General features: G+C 24.5%; 1 protein-coding gene across 1 annotated transcript; it reads right to left on the minus strand.

Annotated features, from left to right (window-relative positions):
- Positions 1–16: 16 nt before the first annotated feature.
- On the minus strand, positions 17–27,920 carry LOC129614361 (cation-independent mannose-6-phosphate receptor-like). Its single transcript, XM_055528935.1, has 12 exons — positions 27,350–27,920; positions 21,054–21,264; positions 20,646–20,937; positions 20,298–20,559; positions 20,046–20,188; positions 19,884–19,981; positions 18,985–19,352; positions 18,812–18,925; positions 8,093–8,236; positions 7,283–7,468; positions 5,825–5,951; positions 17–150 (listed from the first exon to the last, which is right to left on the minus strand). The coding sequence occupies exons 1-12, from the start codon at positions 27,479–27,481 to the stop codon at positions 47–49; spliced, it is 2,181 nt and encodes a 726-aa protein (XP_055384910.1). The 5' UTR covers positions 27,482–27,920; the 3' UTR covers positions 17–46.
- Positions 27,921–27,945: the final 25 nt, after the last annotated feature.

A 27,945-nucleotide genomic window follows, 5' to 3' on the forward strand; every position in this document is an offset into this window, starting at 1 on the left:
TTTAATCATCACATAAATTTCATCAGATTTAATTGTCAAATAAATTTTAAATTAAAAGCCAAAAAATTAAAAAACTTACCACCGGTAATGTTGTCCGATTTTCACTTGGTGCACATATTAGATTCAATTGGATTAACATTTGATTAGAATCTGAAATTAAAAATAAATCAACACATTATGTAAACATGTAGAATTAATGACAATTCTGAAAAATCAAATGAAAATTTTCATCTAAATTTTATATTGAATAAATTTAAAATTATAAAATTTTCTAGCACAGCTCTATTTATTTAAATTTTAAAATCTTTTAGTCCAGAATCTTTTAACCTAAATATAATTCCATGTAAAACTTAAGTTACATAAGTTAAAAGTAAACTTAAAAAAAAATTTTGTCAATAAATTTCCAAATAGCACATGACACAGAAATCATCTAGAAAGCAAATATCAATAGGAAATTAATGATACTAAATTCATCAATTATAAATTTTTTTTTCCATTTACGAAATCCTTTACTTTTGTACGCATATCTACATACGTTTGAACATTGATAAATCCTTGTAGCAAGTGACAGAATGTGCAGTTCAATTGGAATATTTGAAAAAAAAAACAATCAGAAACAGCAGTCATTTATTAAAAGCATTTCAAAAATTTTGAAAACATTGTTAGAAAAATGTGGAATACAATTTATGAAATTTAAGGTGCATATACTAGAACTCTCTCATTAAGCTCAAGAGAAGTTTGTTATCATCTTTATAGCTCAGTGATTACTAAGTTACCATGGTTCCTCTGAATAAATAAATCCATTTTTACCACAGCATAATGACAATATTAATTGGTGTTGACAAGTCAAGTACTGTACACCGTAGCGAGCTTACTTCTTTGCAATTTGTTTCGATATTATTATTAAAAATGAGATGCCAAAACTTAGCCTCCTGAAAAATTCAAATTTGGAAATTCGGACAATATGAAATTCAAAAAATCGAAAATTCAACAAAGATTAAAAATATTTCTCTTGTCTTTCGTATGAAAGTCTAATATTTCTCTCAAAGTTTAGCTCAGCTCTCTCAATTCACCTGCACAATTGTTGAAGTTTACCATTTAAACTGCATTAATCAGACAATTTTTAAATTATGCCCGTAAAATTTAATGTGATTTTAAAAATCTTTAAGAGTCTTATGTTTTGCTTCGTATACCGTACACAATTTCACTCAAACATTTTAAGTTCAATATATGGTCGGTCATAATAACATCAATACAAATAATTCCAGAAAAAATTTAAATCACACCATTTTACTGGTAATGTATGAATTCAATGAAAACTATAACTAGAACTACACAACAATTCCACATCTAAGCGGATTTTTATGTCCTTCGTATATATTGCTTTAAAATACATCACTTATTATAGAACGGTAATTACAATGATGCATGATTTAGATAGTCGATTCCATTTTGTTCAATTCGTGTATTTGTATTTCAAAGAATTCACATAAATGTTCATATATATATATGTGCAGTAATGTATGTATACAAATATTGGGATTCTAATAGGCAATTTGATATATCAAAATCGTATGGTAAATATTAAAATTCTAAGTATATCAATATGTGCATATCGGATCACTGAAGTGGAATAAAAAAATCCAGTCTGGAACAAAATGAAATTTACTTTCACCAAACTGCTTTTCTTCTTCTCTTGAATCAATTAAAAATAAATAATTTTATATATGAAAATGAAATAGACAGAGATGGAAGAGAGGAATAAGTGCACTTTGTTAAAGACGACATAAACAAGTAGAGGAGAATTAATATGTAATTCAACGTATAAAAGAATTTCCGAATTCAAATGTAGAATCGCGTCCAGTCTTTTGAGTTTCTCAATTTACTCGTATAAAACTCACTTATTTGCTGTAGATGAAAAAAAAAGATATCCCGTTGACGTGAATTTTTTTCAATAAACTTACTTTATAAACAAATGGCAAAAGGGTTTCGGATTAAAAAGGTTAAACGAAACAAATGGCATAAAGTAGCACCCGAGAAGAATTATGCGGAAATTTGCCAAAACCCGATAACCCAGTTTTTTGCCAATTTCAGTTATTGATACAAATTAAATGCTTAACAAAATTATAACTCTGAAAATTCCGCAGCGCAATTTAATTTCCGAGGTCTATAAAAAAAAGTACAACAATTAGAAAGATTGGCCGATCGTTTGAAAAGCAAGAAACGAATCCTTTTCAAAATTTTCAGAGGCACCATAGCTTTTTTTGAGTGCTACCCTGACTTCATCCAGAATTTCAATGAAAGCAAAATAATAATTTTAAAGTCCAGAACACTTTTATGCATTTTCTATATGGAAAACTCATATCAAAAAATGTTGGGTGCATAAATAAAAGCAACGCATATTGAAAATCTCTTGTGAGTGCAATTGTTATAAGGACTATAAATTGATTTTTCATTACTTTGTTTCTTTTTTAATATATTTCTCTTTTTTTTATTTATTCAGTTCGCAAATTGTTTGGTAATTCTGAAAAAAAATAGGAAAAATTAAATAAAAAAAATCTAACCCTTTATATTAATAGTTAACAACACAAGCAAATGAAAATCAGGAAAAAAAACTCCTAGTTTTATTAAATTTAGACCCAGGGATTTTGATACAGAAGCTAATGGCTTTTTGAATTTTGTTTTTTTTTGTTTCTTTTCAGATACGCCAATTGAAATGTTATACAAAAACGTTTGATTATATAAGAGTAACAAAAAACACAAGAGAAAATTTAACTAAAAAACGGAGTACAGACAGGCCATGCCAGTTTTGTTGTTTGGGTTTTTTTATCCCGTTTTATTAATAAAAATCAAAAAAAAAATAGGGAAAATTTTTTTTAAATGCAATTTAAAAGAAAATATGTTATAGAAAAAAGTTCATGTAATTGGTTTCGAAATTATTTTAGAGCTGCAATATCTAATAACACATTTGCTTGCCTACCTAAAGGTTATTCTCTTCTTTATATAAATATTGATATAGAGGTTGTAACGACCCTCTGGCGTAAGATCTCGTAAAGCATACTAAAGGTTCAAATGATAAACAATAATAAATGAAATAGAAACAATAAAACGTAAATATTACGCAAAGCATTTAAGATACAACTGTGGGGCCTACCAAGTAAAAATTTGTACGCATTTAATTCCGATGCGTAAATAGATTGGTACCATGTAAGAAATGGAGGTGCTACCGCACAAATACTATTTTCAAAAAAACTTTTGATTCACACAATTCTTCTCTGTACAGATGAAAATAATAAACTTAACAAAATTAGTGGAAGTTTTATTTCAAAAAATTTAAGAAATTTTATTAGAATAGATGAAATATATTTCTTATATACTTAAATATTTATAAAAGTAATGGAGAGTGTGGCATTATATTTCAGCGATAAAAAAGAGGAATCTAATCGCAGTTATGCTATTAAAAGAAAAAACTCTGCGAAATATATCCAATAATTTCGATATTCCGGAAAAAAAGCAAGTGTTATTACATTTAAGAATGATTAAAGATTTTAGAATAATTAAAGTGGCCCTTATTTATGTTTTTCAATTTTATTTCTTACGAGAACGTACATTTGCGTTTTGCATTTTAAATTGTGTCACTTTGTGTCTAGCTCAAATCGTTTAGCGAAAGTAGCCGTCCTGGAGATTCTAAGCGCTCCCCAGAACAGGGCAAAATTACCCTGTAAATGAAGAGAGTCTCTAGCCTGTATGTTATTCCCTCTATAGGGGAATTATCTTAATAATTTTATATATAAATGAAATGTTTCATATTATTTAGAATTTAACATTCAAAATTCGAGGAAATTTAAATAAATGCTTTTAAATATGAAGAAGAATGCTTAAAGTTTACAATTGTTATTGTAGAAATATGTACGTTTTTGATCATATAGGAAAACTGGTTGAGTCGAATTAGGTAATTTTTAGCTTTATGTTAAGGAACAATTTTGTTGAAAGCTTGTTAGGTAATTTTCATAGCCGAAATTTACTCAATACAATACATAACAATAGAATTCCGAAATTATGGAAGTTCCCTCTCTTTAAACTAAATCTAGACTTTGTACTTTTCGTTACAAATTCTACCAAATATAAAATTTATGAATTTTTTAATTATTAACGACAAATGTATTTGGAGTTTCATGATTTGAATTAAACCCTGAAAACACTCTATTTTTCAATCAAAAACATAAAAGAATCACAAATTTAAATGTGAGTTATAAACGAACACTAAAAAACTTTCTATAACACTAAATAGTAAAAAACTAAAAACTTTTTCAAATAAAACGCAATTTTTTTTTATTTTTTAGTACCTTTTTATAACAAAAAGAAAAAATTAAATGTCTATTCTAATTAAAACTTCAAATTTCATTTATAATTCAATTTGTCGATTAAAAATTGAACATCCAAAATTAAAAAGTTAATAACTGTTTAAATAAAAATGAATATTGGAAAAAAAATGCAAAATTTAAAACATTCAATTAAAGTTCAATAAATATTTAATTCAAATGAAAATCATGGTAATTTTCGAATACAAAAAAAAATCTGCATGTAGCATTTTAAATGGATTTATAGAAGTCAAACTAAAATAATAGAACAAAATGCAATATTAAATAAATATCGCTAGTTCATAATCAGGTTCTTGAATAGCAGGAATGATATTGGTATTGAATTGGGATCAGAATGGTTAAATATGCATAGTTCGAAATTCTTTTAATTAAAAATTAATTAAACACACCAAATGCATTTAGATTTGAAAAGTTTGTTAAATACGCACCTAAATGCTTCAAGTTCCAATTTGAAAAATGTTTAATGAGAACTCCAGTTCATGGATTATTCAATTCAATGATTTTTTCAAAAATAAATGGGATTAAAAGATTTTGTGAAAGTACAATAAATGCAAACACTTGTTCGTATATAGCGTGCTTACAAGTGAGAATAGTGGAAATTTTTTTGTAATTTATGAAAGACCGTGTTAATAATTTGTCTGTCAAAAACTTTATTTCTAGTAGAATTCTATGCTAATGAATGCATAATGTGTAGCAGTAGTTGCTAAGCAAACATTTAAAGAAGTTATGAAATGTTTGTTTACGATTTTAAAATAAAATTAATCAATTTCCTTGAAATTTAATATTCAAAATTCGGGTTGCTAAAGCAATAAAATTGTAAGTTTTTTGGAAATATCAGGGCTCGGAAATCGAACTAGAAGCTGATTTTACATTTTGTCGATTTAAAATTTATTTTAAAATTAATTGCATGTATAAAAACACCATATGATAAAAAGCAATGTTTTCAAATGTAAAGAAGAGTTAGGTGTACAAAAATTTATAGGTATATGCGCATGGTGATAGAGCATTAATTGAAGGAGGGAAAACTATTATTGTAAGTCTACTTAGAATAGTTCTATTTGAAACCGTCGATATCCACTCATTGATGGAATTCCTTGTAATTTAAACCTAGACTTCTGATTGCTACCGAAACTAAATTTTCAGGGAATTCCGATAACATAAACTGAAATTCTAAACTTCTGCTTTTGCTATACGCCAAATTACCAATAATCAGTTTTTGTATAGGATTATGAAAAATTTTAAGAGGAAAATAAAATTTTTCATAGAGAAACAAGTTTCTTAATAAAATCGAGTGCAGTTTAAAGCGCAGATATTTGATGAACAGACTGGAATTAAGTTTAATTATAAAGTATAAGTTTTTTTACATAAAATTCTTTAATTTGAAACAAATCGCAAATTTTTCAGTAAAAAAAGTAATTAAAATATACAAAAATAATTCTTACCTTGTCCAGCACATTTTTTATTCAATTTGAAAAACAATGTTACCATAGAGTGAGAATAATCAACATTTGCTTTTGTATTCTTATAATTGCATAGATCAATTATTTCATCAATGCCATTACTTTTTGCCTTTTAAAATTTGCCAAAAAATAAGAAAAATAATAAAAGAGTAATAATATTGTATTAAAACAAATAATTAAAAATTAAAATATATAATTAAATTTTATTTAAATTAAAAGAAAAAAAAAACAAAATTACATTTATAAAATTCAAATTATAAAAATATTGTTAAAGAATTCAATTACATAAAGTAATTAACTTAATTTAAAACAAATATTTATATAAGCACATGAAAAATTATATAACTGCGTACACGTGTGTGTGTTCAAGTACATATCTATATATAACGATGGTGAAGTGCAGAGATATGCTAAGTGGCAAATTTAAAATTTTACAGGCGGGCATTCTTAAAGTTTGCCCATTTGTTTTCTATTTCAATAACCTATATAAACCTTACCGCGATCTAGCAAGTCAATGAACGTACGGCACTGAAATCTACAGCACACAAAGAAGACAATTTGAAATTTGTATTGATGTAAAAAAAAAAGGATTTTGAAAAATTTATTACTTATTAGAGCTTTGCATTTCACTATCGACAATATGTAAATAAATTATCCATTATAGGTAATTAATTTTTTTATTTAAAGCCTTCGGCCAAATATTTGTGAAATTTTTCATTTTCACGTTTTACAGTGTTAATAATGTAAGTGACAGAAACCAAATCTAACCAAATTTTTATTTATGTTAAACTTGGATATCAAATAAATTAGAATAAAATTAATTGATCAAATATTAATAACAAATTATTTATTTAAACCGATCCTGTTTCCACATTAACAAATGAGAATTTGATCATGTAGTTTCGTTGAATTCTCATTCAGAATGACAGCAAAAAACGTCGGTTTTCATTCTTTGTTCTTAACGGGGAAGGGGGTGCAAATATACCTGCAGCCTGTTGAAAAAAAGGAACCAAGCTTTCTTTGCAAATAAATGAGCCCAATATACCGCAAAGTTAATATTACAAAGCTACTTGAGTACTGCTCTAGTTAAATTGACATAACAAAAATTATATTTTTAAATTAAATTTTTTGGATATTTAATATTGAAAAATCAAATTACATAGACATAAATAATTAATTTAATTCGCAAAATAAAATTAATTTTTTTTTTTCACAAATAATCAAACTAAACCTTAAATTGAAATAAAACTAATTTCCGGGTTTTTAATTTTAATTGAATTCTTTGACAAAAAAAAAACAAGTACTCTTCTCATGTATGAGTGCATATTATGCATATATGTAAGTAAACAGCACATCATATGTATAACATATACAAGTAAATTTCATACAATTTAATTTGTATTAAATTTTTTAAATGATAAAGTATACACATATATTTACCGTTATTTTTCCATTACCACCAGCAAATTTTGCATCCTTTAAATCAAATTTAACATCAATGACATCATTAATTATTTCACATGTGTCAACATTAAATTTAACTGAATGTTGTGGACAAATTACATTTGTAGCCCAATTGAATTCATAATGACATTTGTCGATTATTGATTGAAGTATCGGTAAACCCTGTAATTGTATAAGCAATAATAATAAACATACAATGCTTTTGAAAACATATTTTATATAAATGCATACTACTTGTATATATCAAATAAAATAAATATTTATACCACATACACAAATACATATACATATATATATACATGCATATCCATATTAAATTGGAATGTAAAACAATATAAAATACATTGAATTACGACTGAGAAGAACAACTCGTAAGAAAAAACGATCTTGCGATTTAGAATTATTATTTATATACTAAGTTGATTCTTTAAAAATAATTCTTCAATAAATATTACAAATTAGAATAGACTAACACATACAAAAATATTAAATAATTGTATGTATGTCCACGTATTGTGACTAAATATAGAAAATTTTTGATAATTCAGTTTTAATTGAATCGATAAATCCAAACAAAATCTGCTAAAATAGCATGTTCGAAAATTAAGGTTATTCCTTAAAGTTCTAAAGGAATTTTTATGAATTAGAAGAAATGCATAAGAAAAATTTATTGGATATTGAATAATTTTCGGAGGAAGTTACAAATCTGTAAACTTGTATGTATGTGTAAAAATGCATGTCTAAATTATCGAAAGCCCCCACATAATATGCTTTTTATAAACTTACCTTTCCCATTTTATGATCACAATAAAATTTAATTGATGATGAAAAATTTATACTTGGATTATCTGTGCAAGGGCTACCATTATAATATTTTAAAACAACTTCTGATTCACTAGTTTTAGTTAAAACCGATGGATGACCAAGACTCTGAAAAAAAAAACAAAAAATAATTTATTATATTATTTTTTTTTAATAATTGAATGTAATTATTAAAAATTATTAAATAATTATTAATAAAAAATTAAATTAATTAGTAAATTTAATAATTATTAATATGAATACTGTTTACGATTCGTGGTACAAACTTCATAAAATTCATTTCTAATTCAATGCTCTCAAATTAATAAGTTCATTTATGTTAATTTATATCTTCAATTATTAAGGATAATTTAAGGAATATTAAAGATAAAGATTTAAAACACAATTTTTAAAATTATTTAAGCTTGTTTTGTTTCTCATTTCTAATGGTAGATTATTTCACGGCTGAACACCTCTGTTATTATTCTGGGTATTATTTCCTCTAAATGATGGCAATCGAAGAATATCGCATGACCTTCAACTGTATTAGGTTGCTTTCCAAACAAAATTTAGATGAATACTCGTTCTTCTGTTGCATTTAAGATTTTTTCACACATAGATGCGCAAAAGTCTAAATAAGGCAAAATTATTTTATTATAAATTAGTGCAGCACTATTTACAGTCAACAGACTCTTTATTTTACATAAGTGTCCCATTTTATGGGCTATTTTGTTGTTAACGCAATATTCATGCTTGTCAAATGCAAAATTATCATCTATTATAACATCCACATATGTAATTGAACTAAATCTTTCAATATAGATGTTTTACCAATCATAACTTTAAATAAAGTTTTTGTTGTATCATTTATTACTATAGATTTAGTTTTATCAAAATTTATTTAAAATATAAACATTTGATTCCGAAAATAACCGAATATTTAATATTTCGATAAATTCCGAAAATTTTCAAAATTGCATGGAATATAAAAAAAGACCAATTTTTCAAAGCATTTGCAGCGAAATTTTACTCGGATTTCAAAACGAGGCAAAAATTCCAATAAAAATTGCAATATAAATTTTGCTTTTAATTTTTTTACTTAAAAAAATATTAACTATGTACTCGTACTTACATATATATGTAAGTATGTAGATAAATTTTCAATTTATAAGTTCAATATTGCATTTTTTTATTAACAGCTTCCGCATTAAATCAAATTAACTGCCTTTCCATGATTTATTGCCCCTACTATATATTTTATTACTTTTTTAATAGCTTTTTGATATTAAAATTATGACATTAGTATAACTATAAACATATTAATGGTATACCATATATATTGCACATTGGGAAGAATATGTCACAACTCAAAAACATAACTTCGACTTCCGGAATTTCAAGTATTCAGGTATATAGCCCAGTGCAAATTACTATCGAAGGCTTAAAAAATGTTGGTATAGAACTAGTCTACAAGTATATGAACAAATTTTCTGTATTATTTTGTTACAGGAAATCTTACTTATATATTAAAATATAATAGTAATAAAAGCAAGTTTGTGACTCTGCATTTTGACTTATGTCATTTTTCTCGCAAATGTGCGATATATGCATTATGTACATACAAATATTTATGAAAATTATAAATGTACAAATTTAATAGAATTTAATTGATTTAAAATTTAAGTAATGAAACTTCAATTATTAACAAATGTACCTTCATTTTAAATTTCAAACTTTTTCTTGATATTTATACTTAATTTGCAGTCAAAAATATTTACATAGATTTTCAGTGTTACATAAATATTACATAAATCGCTTCAATGTTTGCAAGTTATGAAGTAATTTATTGTTTTTTTTTTAATTAAACCATTAAACTAGGTAAAAAAATATTGGTAAATATGGGAAAAAAAATTAATAGTACCATTAATTTGTTGTTAATTCACAAATTTTCTTCCATGTTGACAAATAAAATAACTTGCTCTAAACTAAATAATTTATATTTGATTTTAATGAAAAAATTTGTGTTCAACGTGGTAATGACAAATCCTAGATAATTCCACATAGTACTTAAATAAAGATTAAATTAAAAGTTATGCTTTATTCTCGATTTATTTTGGAAAAATAATATTAATTTTTTAATGAATAACTTTAAACGTTAATTTGGTCCATAACTAATAACACTACTCTTCACTAGTATGTGTAAATTTTAATCAAAAATAAACACAATTTTTCTGCTCTTACATTGAAATTATAAAAGTTTTATATAGGCTAGATATGAATTTGACCTATTTGTAGCAACAAGCAACAAAAATAATTAAAACTTTCTGGCTTAAGTAACTCAGTATAGAAAAAAAAATTTCGTAACTTAGTTTTGTAAAAAATAATTAAACAATTGCTTGTACTCCTGCTGATATGCAATTTTCAACTTAATGCTTACATTTGCAACTATTCTTCGATTAAAATCGTTGTGTTTCCTGGACATAAATATATAAAAATAAACTGTATGGTGATTACAATACAAAACACCTAAGCTTTATTTTAAATTAAGTTGCAGCAGATATGTATGCAGAAACTTTTAATGGTTCGCATGTAGAAGACATTTAATTTATATAAAAAAAATTTTTTGTAATATTTCAACATTCATTCACTCTCATGGTGCCATGTAATAAATGTATAGTCCCATTATTTAGTACAAATTACAAATTTGTTAAATGTCAAGATTTTTCTCGTAACTGATGACTTTACATACCCATAAGACTCCATGACTTGTTGTGCAAATATATATAACAAAATCTTGAAATTTCTCTTGTAATTTGGCTTGGCATCCAGTGATATGCATAATTACAGAAAAAAATTTTATCTTTATCAGCATACAGCTTCAAAAATGCGCTTTACGAAATTTATTGAAACACCTGCTTCTTAGGAAGTTAACATCTACTTGCTTCTATCATTTTTGTAAATAGTTTATAAATTGAAAACTTTGAAAAATTAAATCAAAAAAATTAGGAACGTTCTTAAGAAAATTTTACATATGTATATGTGCATATACAATTCTGCTCTCCAAATACATATAACATATACTATATACCTCTTCAATACCTCAATTTCTGAATTATAATAATATAGAAATCACGTTATACATGTGTCATAAATAAATAAAATTTTAAAAAAATTCCAATATTTTCTCCTTTCTCATTTTATGTTTACACAATTCCTCCCTTTTTTAAAATATTTATTCAAAATATGAAAATTCTGAGATCTTCATAATTTAATAACACATAGGACATAAACAAATATTTGGAAAGGAAAAATTTTTGAAGATATTTGACTAAAAAAAAAGAAGAAAAAATATTTCAAAGCAAATTGATCGCAACGTGAATTATCCAAAAAAAAAAACCCCAGAGGAACAATTGGGCAATAAAATACAAAATCGGATCACTAGCATATAAAATCACCATATCACCATAGGATCAAAGAGGTTCTATATAATAAAAAATAAAAATTTACATGGCAAAATCATAAGTGTACATACAAGTTGTTCATATAGGTAAAGTTTTCAATAACATAAGATGTAAAAAACAAAATTCATTCAAATTCGACCTTTATCCTTTTAAAGAGTATAAGCATCCTTATTTTAACCAAATTCAGTATAACATAAGAGTGAAAAACAAAATAAACAGAAGTAAAAAGAAAAATAAAAATTTACTATACTTAAACATCGTCTAAAATAAATTTTTTTTGTAGATTTTATTTTCTTCATTTTTTATTCATTAAATAAACACATTATACACATATACACACATTTACACATTTGCATATTTTCAATATCCAACACGCAAGAATTGTCTCAAAAAATTTTTCTACCCTCCAATAAAGATAACATTTAAATAACAGCCTTCTTTTTTCGGTACTTGTACACACTTGTACATACACACACATTTACTGTGTTTTCTACAAAAATCCTGATAACTTTAGTTATTTTATTTTCAATCCTTATTGGCATCTACATACATTCATACATTTGTATATTTGTACAATCAAAAAAAATTAAAACTAAAAGAGAGGAAAAAAAAACAGAAAAGGTCCTAATCTCGTATTCCTACATACATTCGCATAAAATATCAAGAGCAGTAAGGATTTCGATTAATCTTTATTCTTTTTCAAAATATCCTTGGTACTTCTCTGTAATATTAATTTTCCTGCATTTGTTTCTTTCTCTCTCCTAATTTTTTTTTGTTTTTAGCCTGTTTTTTTTTTTTAATTTTTTCTAGTTTTGTTTCTTCTACATTAATCCTTCTTTTTCATGTAGAGAAGGTGGGCATGATTATATTATATAGTGTGTTCTACAAATAAAGTATACATAAACAAAAAAAAAGTGACATTCTAATTGTAACAAGAAAAATGTCCTTTCTTATACAAATTTTTATGTATGTATGTATGTATAATCATGAATAATTAATAGGATTACCAGTTAATTGAAATTGTCATGAAAGTACAAATGAAAATCAAATTTCATAAACTGAAAAGAGAATTTGCGTGTGCAATGAACAATAAAAAATGAAGTTAACAAGTTTGTCAAGTTCATCAAACAATCCCCATTTTCGTAAATTCAATTCTTACGAATACACCTTTAACGAACACTGGCTACCACCTCACAACTAGCTGTCAAATGAGACTTCGTAAATGTAAAACCCTCGTAAACTTTGTGAAAATTGTGCATACTAAATTTTAAGTTTGCAAGATTAGCTTGAATGCAACAACAACTACAAAATGTAAATTATCATTTGACATTTTATTGACATTCATTAAACAAATTAATATTTATTATTTTATAGGGTATTATAATTCGTTTATCTGGCAATCCTAATCAAAATTCATGTTATATAAATTTGAGTATTCCGATTTTTATTACAAATTATTTTCTTTTTTATTTTTCGAAAAACTTTTACATTACCAAACTATGATATGTGCTCTAATCTACTAATGTGTTATTTGCGTATTGCTATATTTAAGGGAAAAAATGTAATATGCATGTATGTATATAAAAAAAAATAATGTAAATAGGTAGAATTTTATATTATCCTTACATAGTATTTAAAAAATACACATACAATATTTAAAACATTAAAATGTATGTACATTCATACATATATTTTTATAGAATATAAAATATGTATGTGAAAAACAAAGAAAAAAAAATCCTCAGGATTTGGCAGGCGATTAAGGAATCAGCACTTCTGAAAATTTATGATTTTTACAGCTTTATTTGTCAGAAGCTTTAATAAAATTACGAAAGAAAAAATAAAATAAAACTATTCGAGAACATCTATAGTAAAAATAGAAATACGAAAAAAAAAACAAAAATATTATATTTTAGGAATAGAGTTTAAGAGTAAGAGAATGAAGAGAGAAGAGAACATCTCCCATGGGTCTATACAATAGCCAAGTTTGAAATAATTTAGATAAGCACTTTAATGACTTTTGGAAATGACAAAAACTTACACTTTTTACATACTTAATATATTGAAAATAAATTTTTTATACCAAAGGATTTATATTTATGTGAAGGATTCTCCAACAGGATCTAAATTTATAAGGATATCAAAATAAATTTTATTAGCCTAATAGGAAAATTTTTTTGGTAATTATGCATACTTTAAAAAAGAAGTATAAACGTGTACATGGTGTATATATACATATATATATACATATAATACAATGGTACTTGACAAAGAAAAAATTTCCAAACTTGTAGTTATTTATAACCGAAAGGTTTACTCTATTGATGTGAAATATTATATACTATGTATGTACATGCATAAATTCACATATAAGTGGAGGCAAATATTTTGAACAAGTTTTGTTACGGTGAAGAAGTGTATTTGACATATATACATAATTTTTTTTGTACAAATCGATTTTAAATTCAAAATATAAATTTAAATATAAAATATTGAAATTTTAAATCTGTGTTACATATATAATCGGATATTTTTGAAATTTATGTTAGAATTAAAGATTAGTATTGAATTCATTAGTAATGGGCTCATATGAAATATTCAACGCTGTCATAAATTTCGTTCGTTTCTCTATGTCATTATTATCAATTTGGAATTACTAAAATTTTGCTCAAAATATTCGTAATAGAGTAATTTATTTGATTGCACCTAAATCATGATTTGATTGCGTTATAGCTAAATCTGTATAATTCGAAGGATTCTACGAGTGTTGATTGTAAAATTGAAGGCTGATTGTATTTATTTTGCAATGACCATAAAATTCATATGGACTCGAAGAATTCACTCGTAAATTTTTATGAGCTACGAGTTAAGTTGAGCGCGTTGAGTGCGTTTGCATGCGAAGTTTTTTACGCAATCTATACATTTACACAGTGTCTTTGATATCAAAACCTAAAATAACTTTTTATTTTGTAGTTAGAAACTATGATTTTCATAATTATTCCGAATCAAAACTAAGACTTGAATTTTGACGAACTCATACCAAAATTAAATTCACGGGAGGTAAGCTGTTCGAGTAACTAAAATTATTTTTTTTTAAATAAATTTAAAATTTATTTTATTCAAATTTTTTTTTAATAATTTCATCATTTTGAATTACGAAGGAACCATTTTTTTATTTATTTCCGAAAGATAACAAAACAAAACAATTATCTTTCAAAAAAAATCACAAAAAAATTATCAAAAAGGTCGCAATTTCCCCCTCATATTGATTTTGATTTTATTAGCAAAATATATATAATTCGTTACTTCGATTTATTGATTTAAAATTCAATTTTATCTATTTTCCAAATTGATTGTATTTTTGAATTCATCCATAATAAGGTTTATGTTCAATTCCAATATTAATCCTAAATTTTGCTAATGTTAAAATTTTAAGAGTACGCAATATTATTTTATTTTATTTACGACATAAATTGTAAGCGAATATGCCCAATTTAATACAACACTATACATAATTTTGCAGACTTAGATTATATTTTAACAATTTATTAAATGTGAATAGAAAATATGGACCAAACTTAAAACTTAATATGCACAAATCTTAAATAAAGAAAAAATGATTATAGTTACAGCCTTCATGAAAATTTAGCTTTTGTTAACCCTGCAGATCTGCAAGAATGTTTCTAATTATATAAAAAGAATATCAAGATTTCTTAAGAGAAACAAATTCGTTATTAATTTTAAATAACGATTAACACCTACACTCTTGCTTGAAGCATCTGCACTTATTAACATAAGCAATAATCTTACTGAACGTATATTGAAGACCCTGTAGATAAAGTATTAACAAAAACATTTACGGAAGCATTTAATTTTAAATTATTTTTAATGCCTAAAAAATTACAAAGCATAAAAAAAATTGTTATATTTTCTACATTTTTAACGTATGTAAACATACAAATAATTTCCGTAAATTTTTTTTTTTTCTTAATAAAATTAACAATAAACAAAGAAAAAGAAAATACGTAGTAACAATTTATTTGAATATTTAAGAATCTATAGATAAATTCTCTCTACGAAAATTATCCTAAGAAATGAATGTTCTCCATAAAAGAAAAAAGTAAAATAAAATTGTTAAATCCTTACGAAAAACGAAGAAAAATTTAGACTATAAATTTTAAATCAAATTATAATTTTTTCCTACTGCTTATAACCTAACTTAAATTTCACTACCCCTCATTACTCTATTATAAAAGTGCCTTAAAAAAATTAAACAAGATAGAAGAAAAAATTTTAATATTATAAAAAAAATTCATTTTCATAATTGTATTCAGAACAAAATCATAATATTTACGTTATCCTTTTGCATAATTTACAAAAAAAAATATTTCATTGCCAAATTGTATCTAGAGTCTAAGGTTTACTGAATACCCAATTTATTGAACACTTTAAATTTTAAATTTTTTGCACTTGGTTTTACAATCTTAAACGAAAAACATCTAATAAAAATATCGTCCAATTTAAAAATAAAAAATAATTTAAATTTCGGATTTTTAAAAATTTTTTTTTGTAATCTTGCAAAAACAAAAAATTAAAGAAAAGAAATTTCGTTTAGAGGAAAAAATTATTTTGATGGCATTCTATTTGAGAACGAATAAGATTACAAACTAGACTTTTCAAAGTCGGACAAAGAAATTTTTTGGAAGAGTCTTTATGCACATTTATTCTCATACCATCGGGCTAATTCTGAGTAGTTTTTAGCTCCAAACTAACCTGTTAAATGTAATATTGTTATATTGCTAGTTGCTACAAAAGAATTTCAGCAAATTTTTGGTAGCAGTTGAATTTTTATAAAATACGCGTCGTCACATTCGTATACATAATCTAAACATTTTATAGATGTTATTAAATTTTCAAGAAAGAGTTTATGATTGTTATGTAAACCCAAAAATATATTTTTGACAAATCTACTTAAAACATTTTATAAAAGTAATTGTGTACTGATGCGACCCAAGTTTTTATTTCAAGAAATGTTCTTTTTCTTTTTTGTTTAATTTTTTTAATAAGACATCTAATATCATTGCCAGTTACATACAAATTTGGGAACGCTATGAATAACAATCCTAAATAGCAATACGTTGAAAAAGAAAAACTAGCAAAGAGAATCAGTAACGAGAAAGAGTTTTGAAAAGCAGAGAACCGGCAAATGAGTTCAATAAAAAGTATTTTATTCAAAAAGTAATCATTTAACACAAGCAGATGTAAAAACCTAAAAGTTGACAAAAATTCAAAACTGCAAAGAATTATAAGGAAAATAAGAACATTTAATCTAAAGTTTCTAAGTCATTAGAAATAAAACATTTCGATTAGAGTAGCTATAGACGATTAATAAAGCAACTAATTTCATATAGTATCTACATCACAAATTGGCAATCCTGCCAAAATTTCTCAAATAAATTGATATTATTTTACATCTATAACAAAGTTTTAACTTTATTCAAAATTAAAAAAAGAAAATTTTCACTCTACAGTTGATAAGGATGCTAAATTTTTATATATGTATGTATGTACATTAAACGTACATTTTTATTTAAATACCTTACTTGTATCTAAACGAAATAAACGAAGCTAAATAAGTACCATACGCATAATAATATTTCTTTGCATTTAAAGCCTCAAAAAATATATTAGACATTTAAATTTAAGACAAAAAAATACTTTTTTAACACAAAAACAAAAAATAAAAGCATTTTTTTCCCCCTATTTTATTTTACCACCCTATTTACCTTAAAAACATTCACATAAAGGAAAACCGCTCAATGCCTTTTAAAGGTTCATAAAGTGAAAACGTTTTAAAGACATTTTCTTGTAAAATATATATGTAAGTACCAGTATGAATACAAAAATCTATTATGACATCGCGAATTTTATCCTTACATAGTAAGGATCCTAAAAAGTGCCACATACAATAAAAATAAAAAGAATTTTGTTTTATTTTTTGGAATGAGAAAAAATCTTCTGCTATACCATCATCTGCCTACCGACCTTTGAATTTACACAACGACACACAAATAAAACAACTTTAAGATATTTTAATAAAAAAAAAATGTTTAAAAAAAAAAATAAAAAGAACTCAATTTTGATAAAATTGATTGATCAAGGTGAGAGGAATTTATTTGTCTGTCTTTTTATAGAAATGAAATAAATTGAAAATCATATAAAACTTTATTACACCATTAGGAATAATTTAAAATGAAATGACTTTGCCGTCACCCCCTATCACACTGAAACAAAAAATTCTTAATAAAAAATTATATCCTTTTTTAATACTTATACACACTCATAGGCACTAAATATTAACGTTACTGTTTTAATAATATTTCCCCAAATTTTTAGAAGTTTTGGCAAATGGAAAAAATTTTAACAGGATTAATTATTAATTTTAAAATTTTCTTTTAGCAGTAAGAATAATTTCAAGTCTAATTTTTCTGAGTCAGCATTATTACAGATGTTCTTAACTTGTAGTCTTACAACATTTTAGTATTTATTACATTAATGTTAATTGGATGTAATACACTGCGATTCAAAACTTATCAAAACTTTTTAAAAACAAAGATGATTTTTTGAAATTTCCTAATGGTTACATTCAAAATAATTCACAAATTAAAAAATGAATCCATTGAACGTTTTTATTAGTTTTCAATCGCATAAATTTAGATTTTAATAAAGATTAAACATTAAATTTTGTATTCTTAAAATCCTAGTGATTTTACAGAATTTTCATAACAAAATAATCAAAACGAAAACGAATCAAATGCAATATCAAACTGCTATAAGAAGCTAAATTATTTAAAAAAAATGCTTTATTAGGAAAAATTAATCTGATTTCCATTAAAAATCATTGAATTATCAAAGACAGAAAGTAACTTAAACTTATTTTCCTACTTAAATAGAAAATTCCATTCTCATTCAATAATTTCAGATTTAGCAAAATGTGTGTACTCTTTTGAATAAAATTTTCCATTAAAAATTATTTAAAAGTTGTCCAAAAATTTAATGATCACAATTACTAATGAATTTCTATAAATTAATTTCTTTTTCGCTAAAAAAAAATATATTAATCAATATATAGACATGCTTTTGTAATCTTAAAATTAATTAAACATTAAAAAGGAAGACTTGATAAAAATTGCAATTTAAACCAACTGTTTTCTTTTTTTTTATAAAATATTTACATACTTACCAATTCATCAATTATTTTATTATTGCTATCTAAAGATACCACACATGCACCAGATCCATCATAACATTTCTCAGATTTTATATTTTTAACAGGCCGGCAAACATTAATTAAGAACTGAAAATTTTACATTTTTAATTGGATGTTTATAAAAAAAAAAGGATTTCAATTTTTACCTCTTTTGATTTTATAGTATCCTTAAAAGAATCATTAATTTTTGCAATATAGTATCCTGTAGTATTAATTAATGAAGTCAAATCAATATTATATTGAGGAATATTACATGAAACTTCGTATTGACAAGCCAATTTTGTTTCAAAATTTATTTGTAAATTACAATTAGTATCATTTAAAATTTCGATTTTATTTTCATTTGATACATTTTCAGGACACACAAAATATATTTCTGTTTTCCATTTCATCGAATCTGAGCATCGTACATCTGAATCATAACTCAAATATGGTACACCAGTTTTATGACGTAATAAAATTGAAGATATTCGACCCCGACTGTCTTTTTTACCATCATTCAACAAATAAGCACCTGAAAACAGGGAGGTAAATGAAATATAGTAAAGAATAAAGTAAATACATAGAAATATATCTCGAGAAATGAAGTATTTAAGTAAAGAACAGTTTCAATATTATAAACAAAGTAAATTCTTCAAATTAAATTAAATTATATTTGATTTGATTTCAATTTTGAGCTAAAAATTAATGTACCTTACAACACATAGAAAAATTAATACAAATAGACAAAACATTTCTTTTTACAATTTTTCTAAATCGAAAACAAGATTGATTTCGTAAATTTTATATAAGTTAGTAGTATTGAAATGTTAAAGTTATGGAATTGTACACTTCTCAAATTGGGAGAATCAGAAAGTAGATTTTATATCTTAAGAAAATTGAAGTTAGGAAAATCTTGAGTGCCTAACACAGTCTTAATACAATTCGAATAAACAAGAAATCGAAGAACATAAATTTGTTAATTAATAATTATTTTCAAGGAATAAAAATTATTGTGAAAGTAAACAATGCTGAATATGATAATTTAATAAGCTGTTAAACGAACCATTCTTTTCGTCATTCGATTCACAAATAGCAAATGAATACTTCTTTCCATTAAAATCGCTTTCATAATATTTATTTGCCAAATCTGTCATATTATATCTAAAATAAAAATTAGAGAAAATTAAAAATTGTTTTCATTTTATAAAAATTAATGGGAACATACAAAAATGCGGTTGAAGGATCTCGTAAAACACACGGTATATCATCTTCTTTTTCGCCCCTTCTACATGCAAATGATGTTAACCAAACAAAATGATACGTACATTCCGAAAAATGATTATATTTTGGATTTCCATATTCATTCTTCTAGATTTTGTATGTAATTAAAAAAGAAGAATAAATAATAAAAAATATTTGTAAATTCACACAAACTTCATAGGAAAAGGTTAAGATTTAAAAATAAATTTTATCTTACCCAATCACAATGGAAATAAATTTTCGATCTCATGCTATGCGTATCATTACATTGTTTATCTGAATTGTATATTATCACAGGATTATTGTCTTCCATTACAGGATTTGGATTTGCTGTACCATAACTAGTAAATCTTTTACTTAATTCCTCTTTACCTGCATAATAACAAATACTGCTACCAGATGGACATGTTGCATTAAAATCATATAAAACTGGTTGGCATGGATTTATAATAAATTCAGAATTATCTCTATCTGAAACTCTAAAAAATTTATGTAAAATTAATTTCAACATTTTTTTAGGCTTCAACATTTTAAAATTTATAATAAAATAAAAAATTCTTTTTACCTATAATTAAATTCACCCAATGGCGAAAAATCAAAAGTAAAATCTTTATCAGTTATTTTACATTCTCCATGTATTTTTTCTGGAACTGGTAAACAGGCACGACTATCTTCCCATTTAAGATAATAAAAACAGGAATCATTGGTATTTTGAAAACCAAATAATTGAGAATCAATTGTATAATCACATTGTAAATCAATAGATAGTTGATAATTTTTTCCATTTTCACAAGGCTCACCACCATCATATATAAATGTAATTCGTCCATTATTGTAAGTAATTTTTTGACTTGTTCCTAAAAAAGAATTCAAAAATTTATTATCATATTTATATATGTATACAAATGTATGTACATGCTATTTAAAAATATTTATTTATATTGCGGCATCTTGTAAGGTTTATAAAACTTACCTAAAACATATTTTTTACCATTCTTCTCTAAGCAAGCATGTACATTTTGTTTATCTCCACATTTTCGATCGAAGCTTGAACAAAAATTAAAATCAATTTGTTCGTTAGGTGAATTACCAATAATATGACGTCCTAAATCTGTACTCAATGAAAGGTTAAATGTATAATTATAATAAGGCTCCGTTAACAAACATGAATTAGAATCAAAGACCTGTAAAATAAGTTTAGAGAAAGTTAGAAATTATTTTCGGTCTAATAGAGACTTTATTATAAAAAAAGCAATTTTACAGTTTGTACTTATTCAACATTTATGTAAACATAAAAGAACAACACTATACTTACATAAAATACTTACAATATCTAAAATAGCATTGGCATATCTACTTCCAAATAAAAAATAATCGCATTTTCTACATACATATTTGCTATCATTTGAATTATAGGTACGTATACTTACACAAAATATATAATATACAATATAATAAATTAATATTCTTGGTTAGAAAATGCGCAAAGAATCCCAATAGATTTTATATAGCAATGCCCCAATAATGTCGTTCTTTAAAAGTTTCAAGAAAGAATTTAATTTATAAAATCATTATAGGTACTTCAATTAAAAAGGCTTTTCTAAGAACCTGTTTTGGTTCTATCTAGAATTTATTTTACTAGTAAATTACCGACATATTGGATACAGGTTAAAATCATCAAAGTTTTCGCCCACATAACAATTCTAATGAAATATTGTGTTTATAAATGCAAAATTAATTAAATAAAAACAAACAGTTTCGAAACCTGTATGGGTGCTATTCATAATAATACTATAAACCCTATATAAATATACACATGTATGTGTCTAAATGCATATGTATCCACATACATATATCAAAAGAGCATTAATTCTATATACGGTATAGCGCCCTAATACGACAATATTCCATACATAATTCGTCTAATATAACGTCCACATTTCATGTGGGATTTTAAAAAATTTTTTTATAATATTCTTGATAAAAAAAAACTAAAAATACTTTTTCTTCCATACCATATTTCTTATATTATCGAGATTCTTTACAGTTATTCCTTAAAGGGTCATTTCATTGTATGTATACAATTGTATAACCCGTAAAGCTATGTACATACAATTTGATAACAACCCACACTATATTGCTACAGTATGAGCGTTCAATATTTAATATCATTTAAAATTTCTAACTTCAATGATCAAATTAAAATAATAAAAAAATAATAACAAGACTCTAATATAAAACCAACAGTTTCTAAATATTTTTAACACTTAGATGTTTATTTTTGCTTTTTTTTTTTTTTGTTAAAATATTCATAAAAATAAATAAACAAATTTGCATTTTTTATTTGTGCTGCCACCAAGTTCAAATGAATTTCTAAGAATTTTCTTATAACTGCGTTACTTAAATCATATTTCATTAGATAAACGAATTTATAAGTATAAATGTGCTCATGGATGTGCATAATACATATAGATGGTAATATACTTATAGGAGCTGTATGCTCATATACAAAAAATTATTACGTACATACGTATGTATAAGGAAACGTTTTTTATTTGATACAGAATATCTTCAATTCAATAAAATAATGTCGACGATGGCTTTAATTTTTTTTTTAAATGCAAATTCTTTTTATAATATTTTTTTAAAAACTATCTTTAAAGTTCTTTTTGCCGTCATGACATCAATTTTTTATAAGACAAATGCCGGTACTACTACTAGCACAACAAAGACAAACACATATGCTAAAACAATATTATAAGAAAAAAATTTCAATTTAATAAGAAAAATTTGACTTTGCACTAAATTGGGAATCATTACTTATTTAATAAAGATATCTTTGTCATACAGAATAGATGCCGAGAAGAATTAAAAATTAGAACACTTCTTTTAATTTATTTTAATATCAAAAATAGTAATTATTCTGTTAGACAGAATCATCATACATAAATCTATCACAATTTAAATAAAATTTGCCTTTAATTTTTGTTCTGAGATAATTATCGTTCTGATGACGGTTAAAAATCGCATTGAAATCATAGAAGAGTAAGGCTATTTTCGTTGAATTTTCACGTATACATTCTTCATTTTTACCTTCTTCTTTTAAGTATAGGCCATCAAATTTAGTACTTATTGCTGAAAATTATACGTTTTAAAGATTTTCCTTGTAAAAATTAATGCTAACTTGGTAATACCTAATTTTAAAGCCCATGGCTATTCTTTATAGGTTTTATAGGAATAATTTTAAAGTTACAGTTTCAAAGAAATCAGTAACAGTAGAGGTTTATTTAAACACGCGTTTCTGAACATTAATGTTTTAATTATTTCCACAAAAAAAATTATAATTTATGAAAAGGTGCACGAAAAATTGGTTTGTGTACAAAATAGCAGTTTTCTATCTTACAACGTCTAAAAGTTTTATTAACAATGAAAGGGTAGATGAACAAAATAAAGCAAACAGATTCTTTACTAAACATTATGTTGGAGTAAATATATTTATTGATCTTAACACCCTCAAATTATATTAGCATTTATATTCCTTGCATTCATGACTTACCATTCCATGAAATTGCCAGTGCTGGTGAATTTACTTGTGTATAGCAAAAGCCAATCATTATTTTTGTGCATTTCAATTGATCTTACTTTAATTGCTATTGAAATTCTAATTAAGCACAATACATATACACATATTATTAGCGTTACTATAATATAATACTTACTTTATGTAGGACACTCATCGCACATCATTAAATAAATCTAACTAGCTATAATTAAATAATAATATTAAATACACACATAATAAATATACTCATATAGACCATATTAAATTCATGAATTGTATGTAGGTATAACATTTTTCAGCCTTATTCATATGTAAGTATCCATGTAATTATTATATATGTATGTATATATGCATCAATACCGTCTACAAATTTTAATTATTAAATTGAAATTATTTTTTTTTCATTACAATGAAGAAAGTACACAATACGAATTAATATATTTCATGAATACATAGAATAAAACCAAATGGTTTCAACAGTGAACTTGAAAGTTAAGGCAATTAATTAAGTAAGTGTATTTATTTTGTATATGAAAAAACACACAAAATTTACTTTTAAGAGGATATAATTAGCAGGTATGCACTCACTTTTTCTAGAATTAGACTTTGAAAACATTATGTGAAACTAATTATATAAATTTGAATTGATATCTTTTGTTTTACAACATTATAAAATAAGTCCGCCATCCAAAATGCAAGAACTAAGTATTACAAAAATTTCTAAAAAAAACTTCGACTACCGCAGTTCTTAATTTGTAATGCATCTGATAAAATTGACTTTTAAATGAATTTGTATAGGCTTTCGTATAATAAATGACACATATATACAAACATAAATATTGTGTTTTTGAAAATTTCGGAAACTATAAAGCTACATATGTAAGTATTAAGTTTGTGTAAGCATGTTTTAAACAAATAAAAACTACCGGTTTACTTTTACATAAAAAAAACTCGTATTGAAAACAACTTTACGCTACTGCAATTAACACGAAATGCATTGCAAAAATATATTGTAAATTTTACCCACATATTATGTAATATAGGCACGTCTGTCGCAAGCTCAAGTTGCTAAAGAAATATCTTTACTTATTGCCAAGCTGAAAACTGTCATTATAAAATACTTAATAACCAAAATAAAATAAACACAAAATATATTAAGTAACAAAAAATTTTATTCAAAGCATTTTAAATAAAAGAAAATATGAAAATAAATACAATCTTACAAAAAAATTTTACATACATATACATACATACATATGTTTATTTAAAGCGTTATTTACAAACTATTTTTACTTAACAAATTAAGCAATCTCCACATTGTAAATTTAAGTAAAAATTTTAAAACGAAAAAAAATTTGGTGCAGAAAGCTTAAGCAAATTTTGTAAGTTAATAAAAAAAAATTAAATTTAAATAATACATATAATAAAAAAATAATCTAGGTATACCTACTCAAAATACAAAAAATTTTTAAATCTAATTTAAATTATTGACTGCTCAACAATTTATTTAAAATATTTTGATATTAAATATTCGATGGTTTATTCCAAAATTGACTCAAGACTTTGCAATTTATAAAATTTTTTTTTTCAAAACAATGGTAATGTTAGGGACTTGGAATTAAACTTGGAACTTATGTTGTCAGATAAGAAAATAAATATTCTATAAAGCAATAATAATCAATTAACTGAATTTTTGATTACTTTAAATCTAAATGAATTGGACTGAGGTCACTTTCAACATAAACCATCCATATGTAAGTAAATAAGAATAAAAATATTTAAGCTACAAAAGAAAAATGCTAAGATATTTTAAATTTTCAATTTGGCGCTACACTTATAAATGACTTGTTATAAATAATTAGGAAACTAAAGTAAAGTAATTTTAAAATTTTAAAAAAATTTGTGCAATTCGGTTACAAGAATTTGTCAATCAATAATGATCATTTTTGAAAATTGCTATACATACTCGTATGTACTTACACTCAAGTACTTACCTACTTAAGTAAAATATTATTTACATAATTACATAGGTACGTACATATTTACCTAATTATTTTGGTTTTTAAAATATAGAGATAGAATTCGTAAATGTACCAGTAAACTGTAACATAGACATAATGGTATTAACACAAAAAACCGAATCTAAAGAAGAAAACTAAAAAATTCTCGCGCAACTTTAACCTTTTCTTAAAACCCTTAAAGTGCTTCTTCACAAATTTGTACTTTAGGTAAGTATAAAATTTACTGATGTGCTCACATAGGTGAAATACAAAATAACACAGAATATCGAACGCTCCCAATAGAACTATTTTAAGCAGACTTAAAGTAAAACTTTTTCCTACTTGCGTTATTATCCTGGAACCATATGCATGTTACCTATAAATTTTTGTGCAGATTTTTAGCTTTAATAGAAATTTCAAACTTTTGTATTAATTTGTTCAAAAGACTATGGAAATATTGTAGGTACCTATTTTTTTTTTATATGGTATTTGTGCATTCAAAACTGCAATTGTGCTTTCAATAATAAGCGTACTGTAATTTTTTTAAATAAATGTTGCTAGTGGATCTAAACTAATATCACATAAAATAATTTGGAATGCCTTAGTGTGGAACACTAAAAATATTATTTTCAATCGTATCTCATCTTACAGTATAAATTGTCATTTCTTTTGGTTTCGCAAATTTGTAATTAAATCAAAATAATTAAAACTTCAAGTAAAATAGTTTAAATAAAATAATAATTTAGTTGGATCTATTAAGAAAACTATTTGAAATAATATTTTGCATTTTATTTCATTACGATATCTTTATTTATATTAAAGTGAGAAATTTTCCTTGCCATCCTGAAAATCTATGTTTTTGAGACATATTTAATAGTTGATCATGATCACCAAAAAATAACAGAATAATAATACAATAGATTAAACTATTTTTTCTACACAAAACGTAGAACAGAGGAAAAATGGAAACCGCAATATTCCAGTTCCATAAGTACATGTGTACCTACTTGTAATTATACCGCTCAGTATAATAACCTCCAAAATATGTATCAATTGGAATATCCTGACCGAAAATATTTAAACTATTTCTAATTATCAATTGGAAAAAAACAAATTAAAAAAAATTTTTTGTTACTATCCACATAAATAAGTGATTAAAATTTAAAAAATTTAAAATTCAATTTAAAACCGCCAACAAAAACCATTTATACTAACCAGCACACAAACATTTTATACATTCGTTGGTATTGTATAAAAGAAAAAAGCAACAAAATCTGATTTGTTTACAAAAATTAAAGTCATTTTTCCAATGTCAAAAACATGTGATACAACTTTCTATGTATGTATATATAAATATTATACCTAATAACCTAAATGCATAGCTAAAAAATAAAACATTTATGTAAAAATTTTACATAAAGTTCGTTTTTATATAAAAGCTCTTGTAACTAAATATACCTTAATAATATTTTAATACAAACTACAAATATACATATATTATATACATTATTATTAAATGTACATACATACAAACATAAACATAAATTATACTTAAAAATTTAAAGAAGCAACAAATGAAAACTTAAAATCTAACTAAAAATATTGAATTTTTTATATACAAAAAAAAGGAAAACATCACACAAAATATCAATTTTTACACATTGGTCCTTAAAAAATAGTAAAGTTTTTTAATTTATTCTTGCTTACCAAACTGCTTGATATATCAGCGCTAACAATTGCATTTTCATAATGAACGTGATTGAATATGGTCAAAACTATTACGGTGTAATAGCTAAAGCTACTCGAAAATATCAATAACGGTGATGTCATCATTTTCATCAAAAGAAATTCATAAAAAATTCTAGAAAGAAAAACTTTATGCCACTGGCACCCTAATAAAATTAATTCTATGCTAAAATATTAAATTTATGCACACGAAATATTAAGAATTATTGGAATTTATATTAAGAGTTTTCGGTGTCAAAAAAAAAAATGGAAATGAAACTAAATTTATCCAAACTTCAAAAGAAAAGACACACACACTTTTTATTTCGTATTTCACATTATTGGCTTTCCGTTCTATTAATATAAATAAAAGGTTTTTATTTGCTTTTATCTTTAAAATATTTAACCGATAAAACCTTAATAGATAATGAATTTCGCAACTAATTCAAAATAAATATACAAAAACAAATTTATTAAAATAATTTTTCCTTGATTTTTTTGTTCTTGTTTTTGTAATGAATTTGTTGTAATTACAATATTGTTTAAAAAAAAAGGAAATTTTTCTTTGTTTTTACCCG

This window comes from Condylostylus longicornis, unplaced genomic scaffold (genome assembly GCF_029603195.1).
Source record: "Condylostylus longicornis isolate FDR11 unplaced genomic scaffold, ASM2960319v2 ptg000107l, whole genome shotgun sequence".
Lineage (NCBI taxonomy): Eukaryota > Metazoa > Arthropoda > Insecta > Diptera > Dolichopodidae > Condylostylus > Condylostylus longicornis.

What these genes read in the sequence shown, in the direction of transcription:
- LOC129614361 (XM_055528935.1), bottom strand. Translation starts at nt 27,481, where the DNA reads ATGAAAATGATGACATCACCGTTATTGATATTTTCGAGTAGCTTTAGC. An exon ending in TTTATTTCCATTGTGATTGG is followed by an intron (nt 20,189 to 20,297) that starts GTAAGATAAAAT and finishes TACAAAATCTAG; the next exon opens with AAGAATGAATATGGAAATCC. An exon ending in TAAAAAATGTGCTGGACAAG is followed by an intron (nt 151 to 5,824) that starts GTAAGAATTATT and finishes TTTTAATTTCAG; the next exon opens with ATTCTAATCAAATGTTAATC.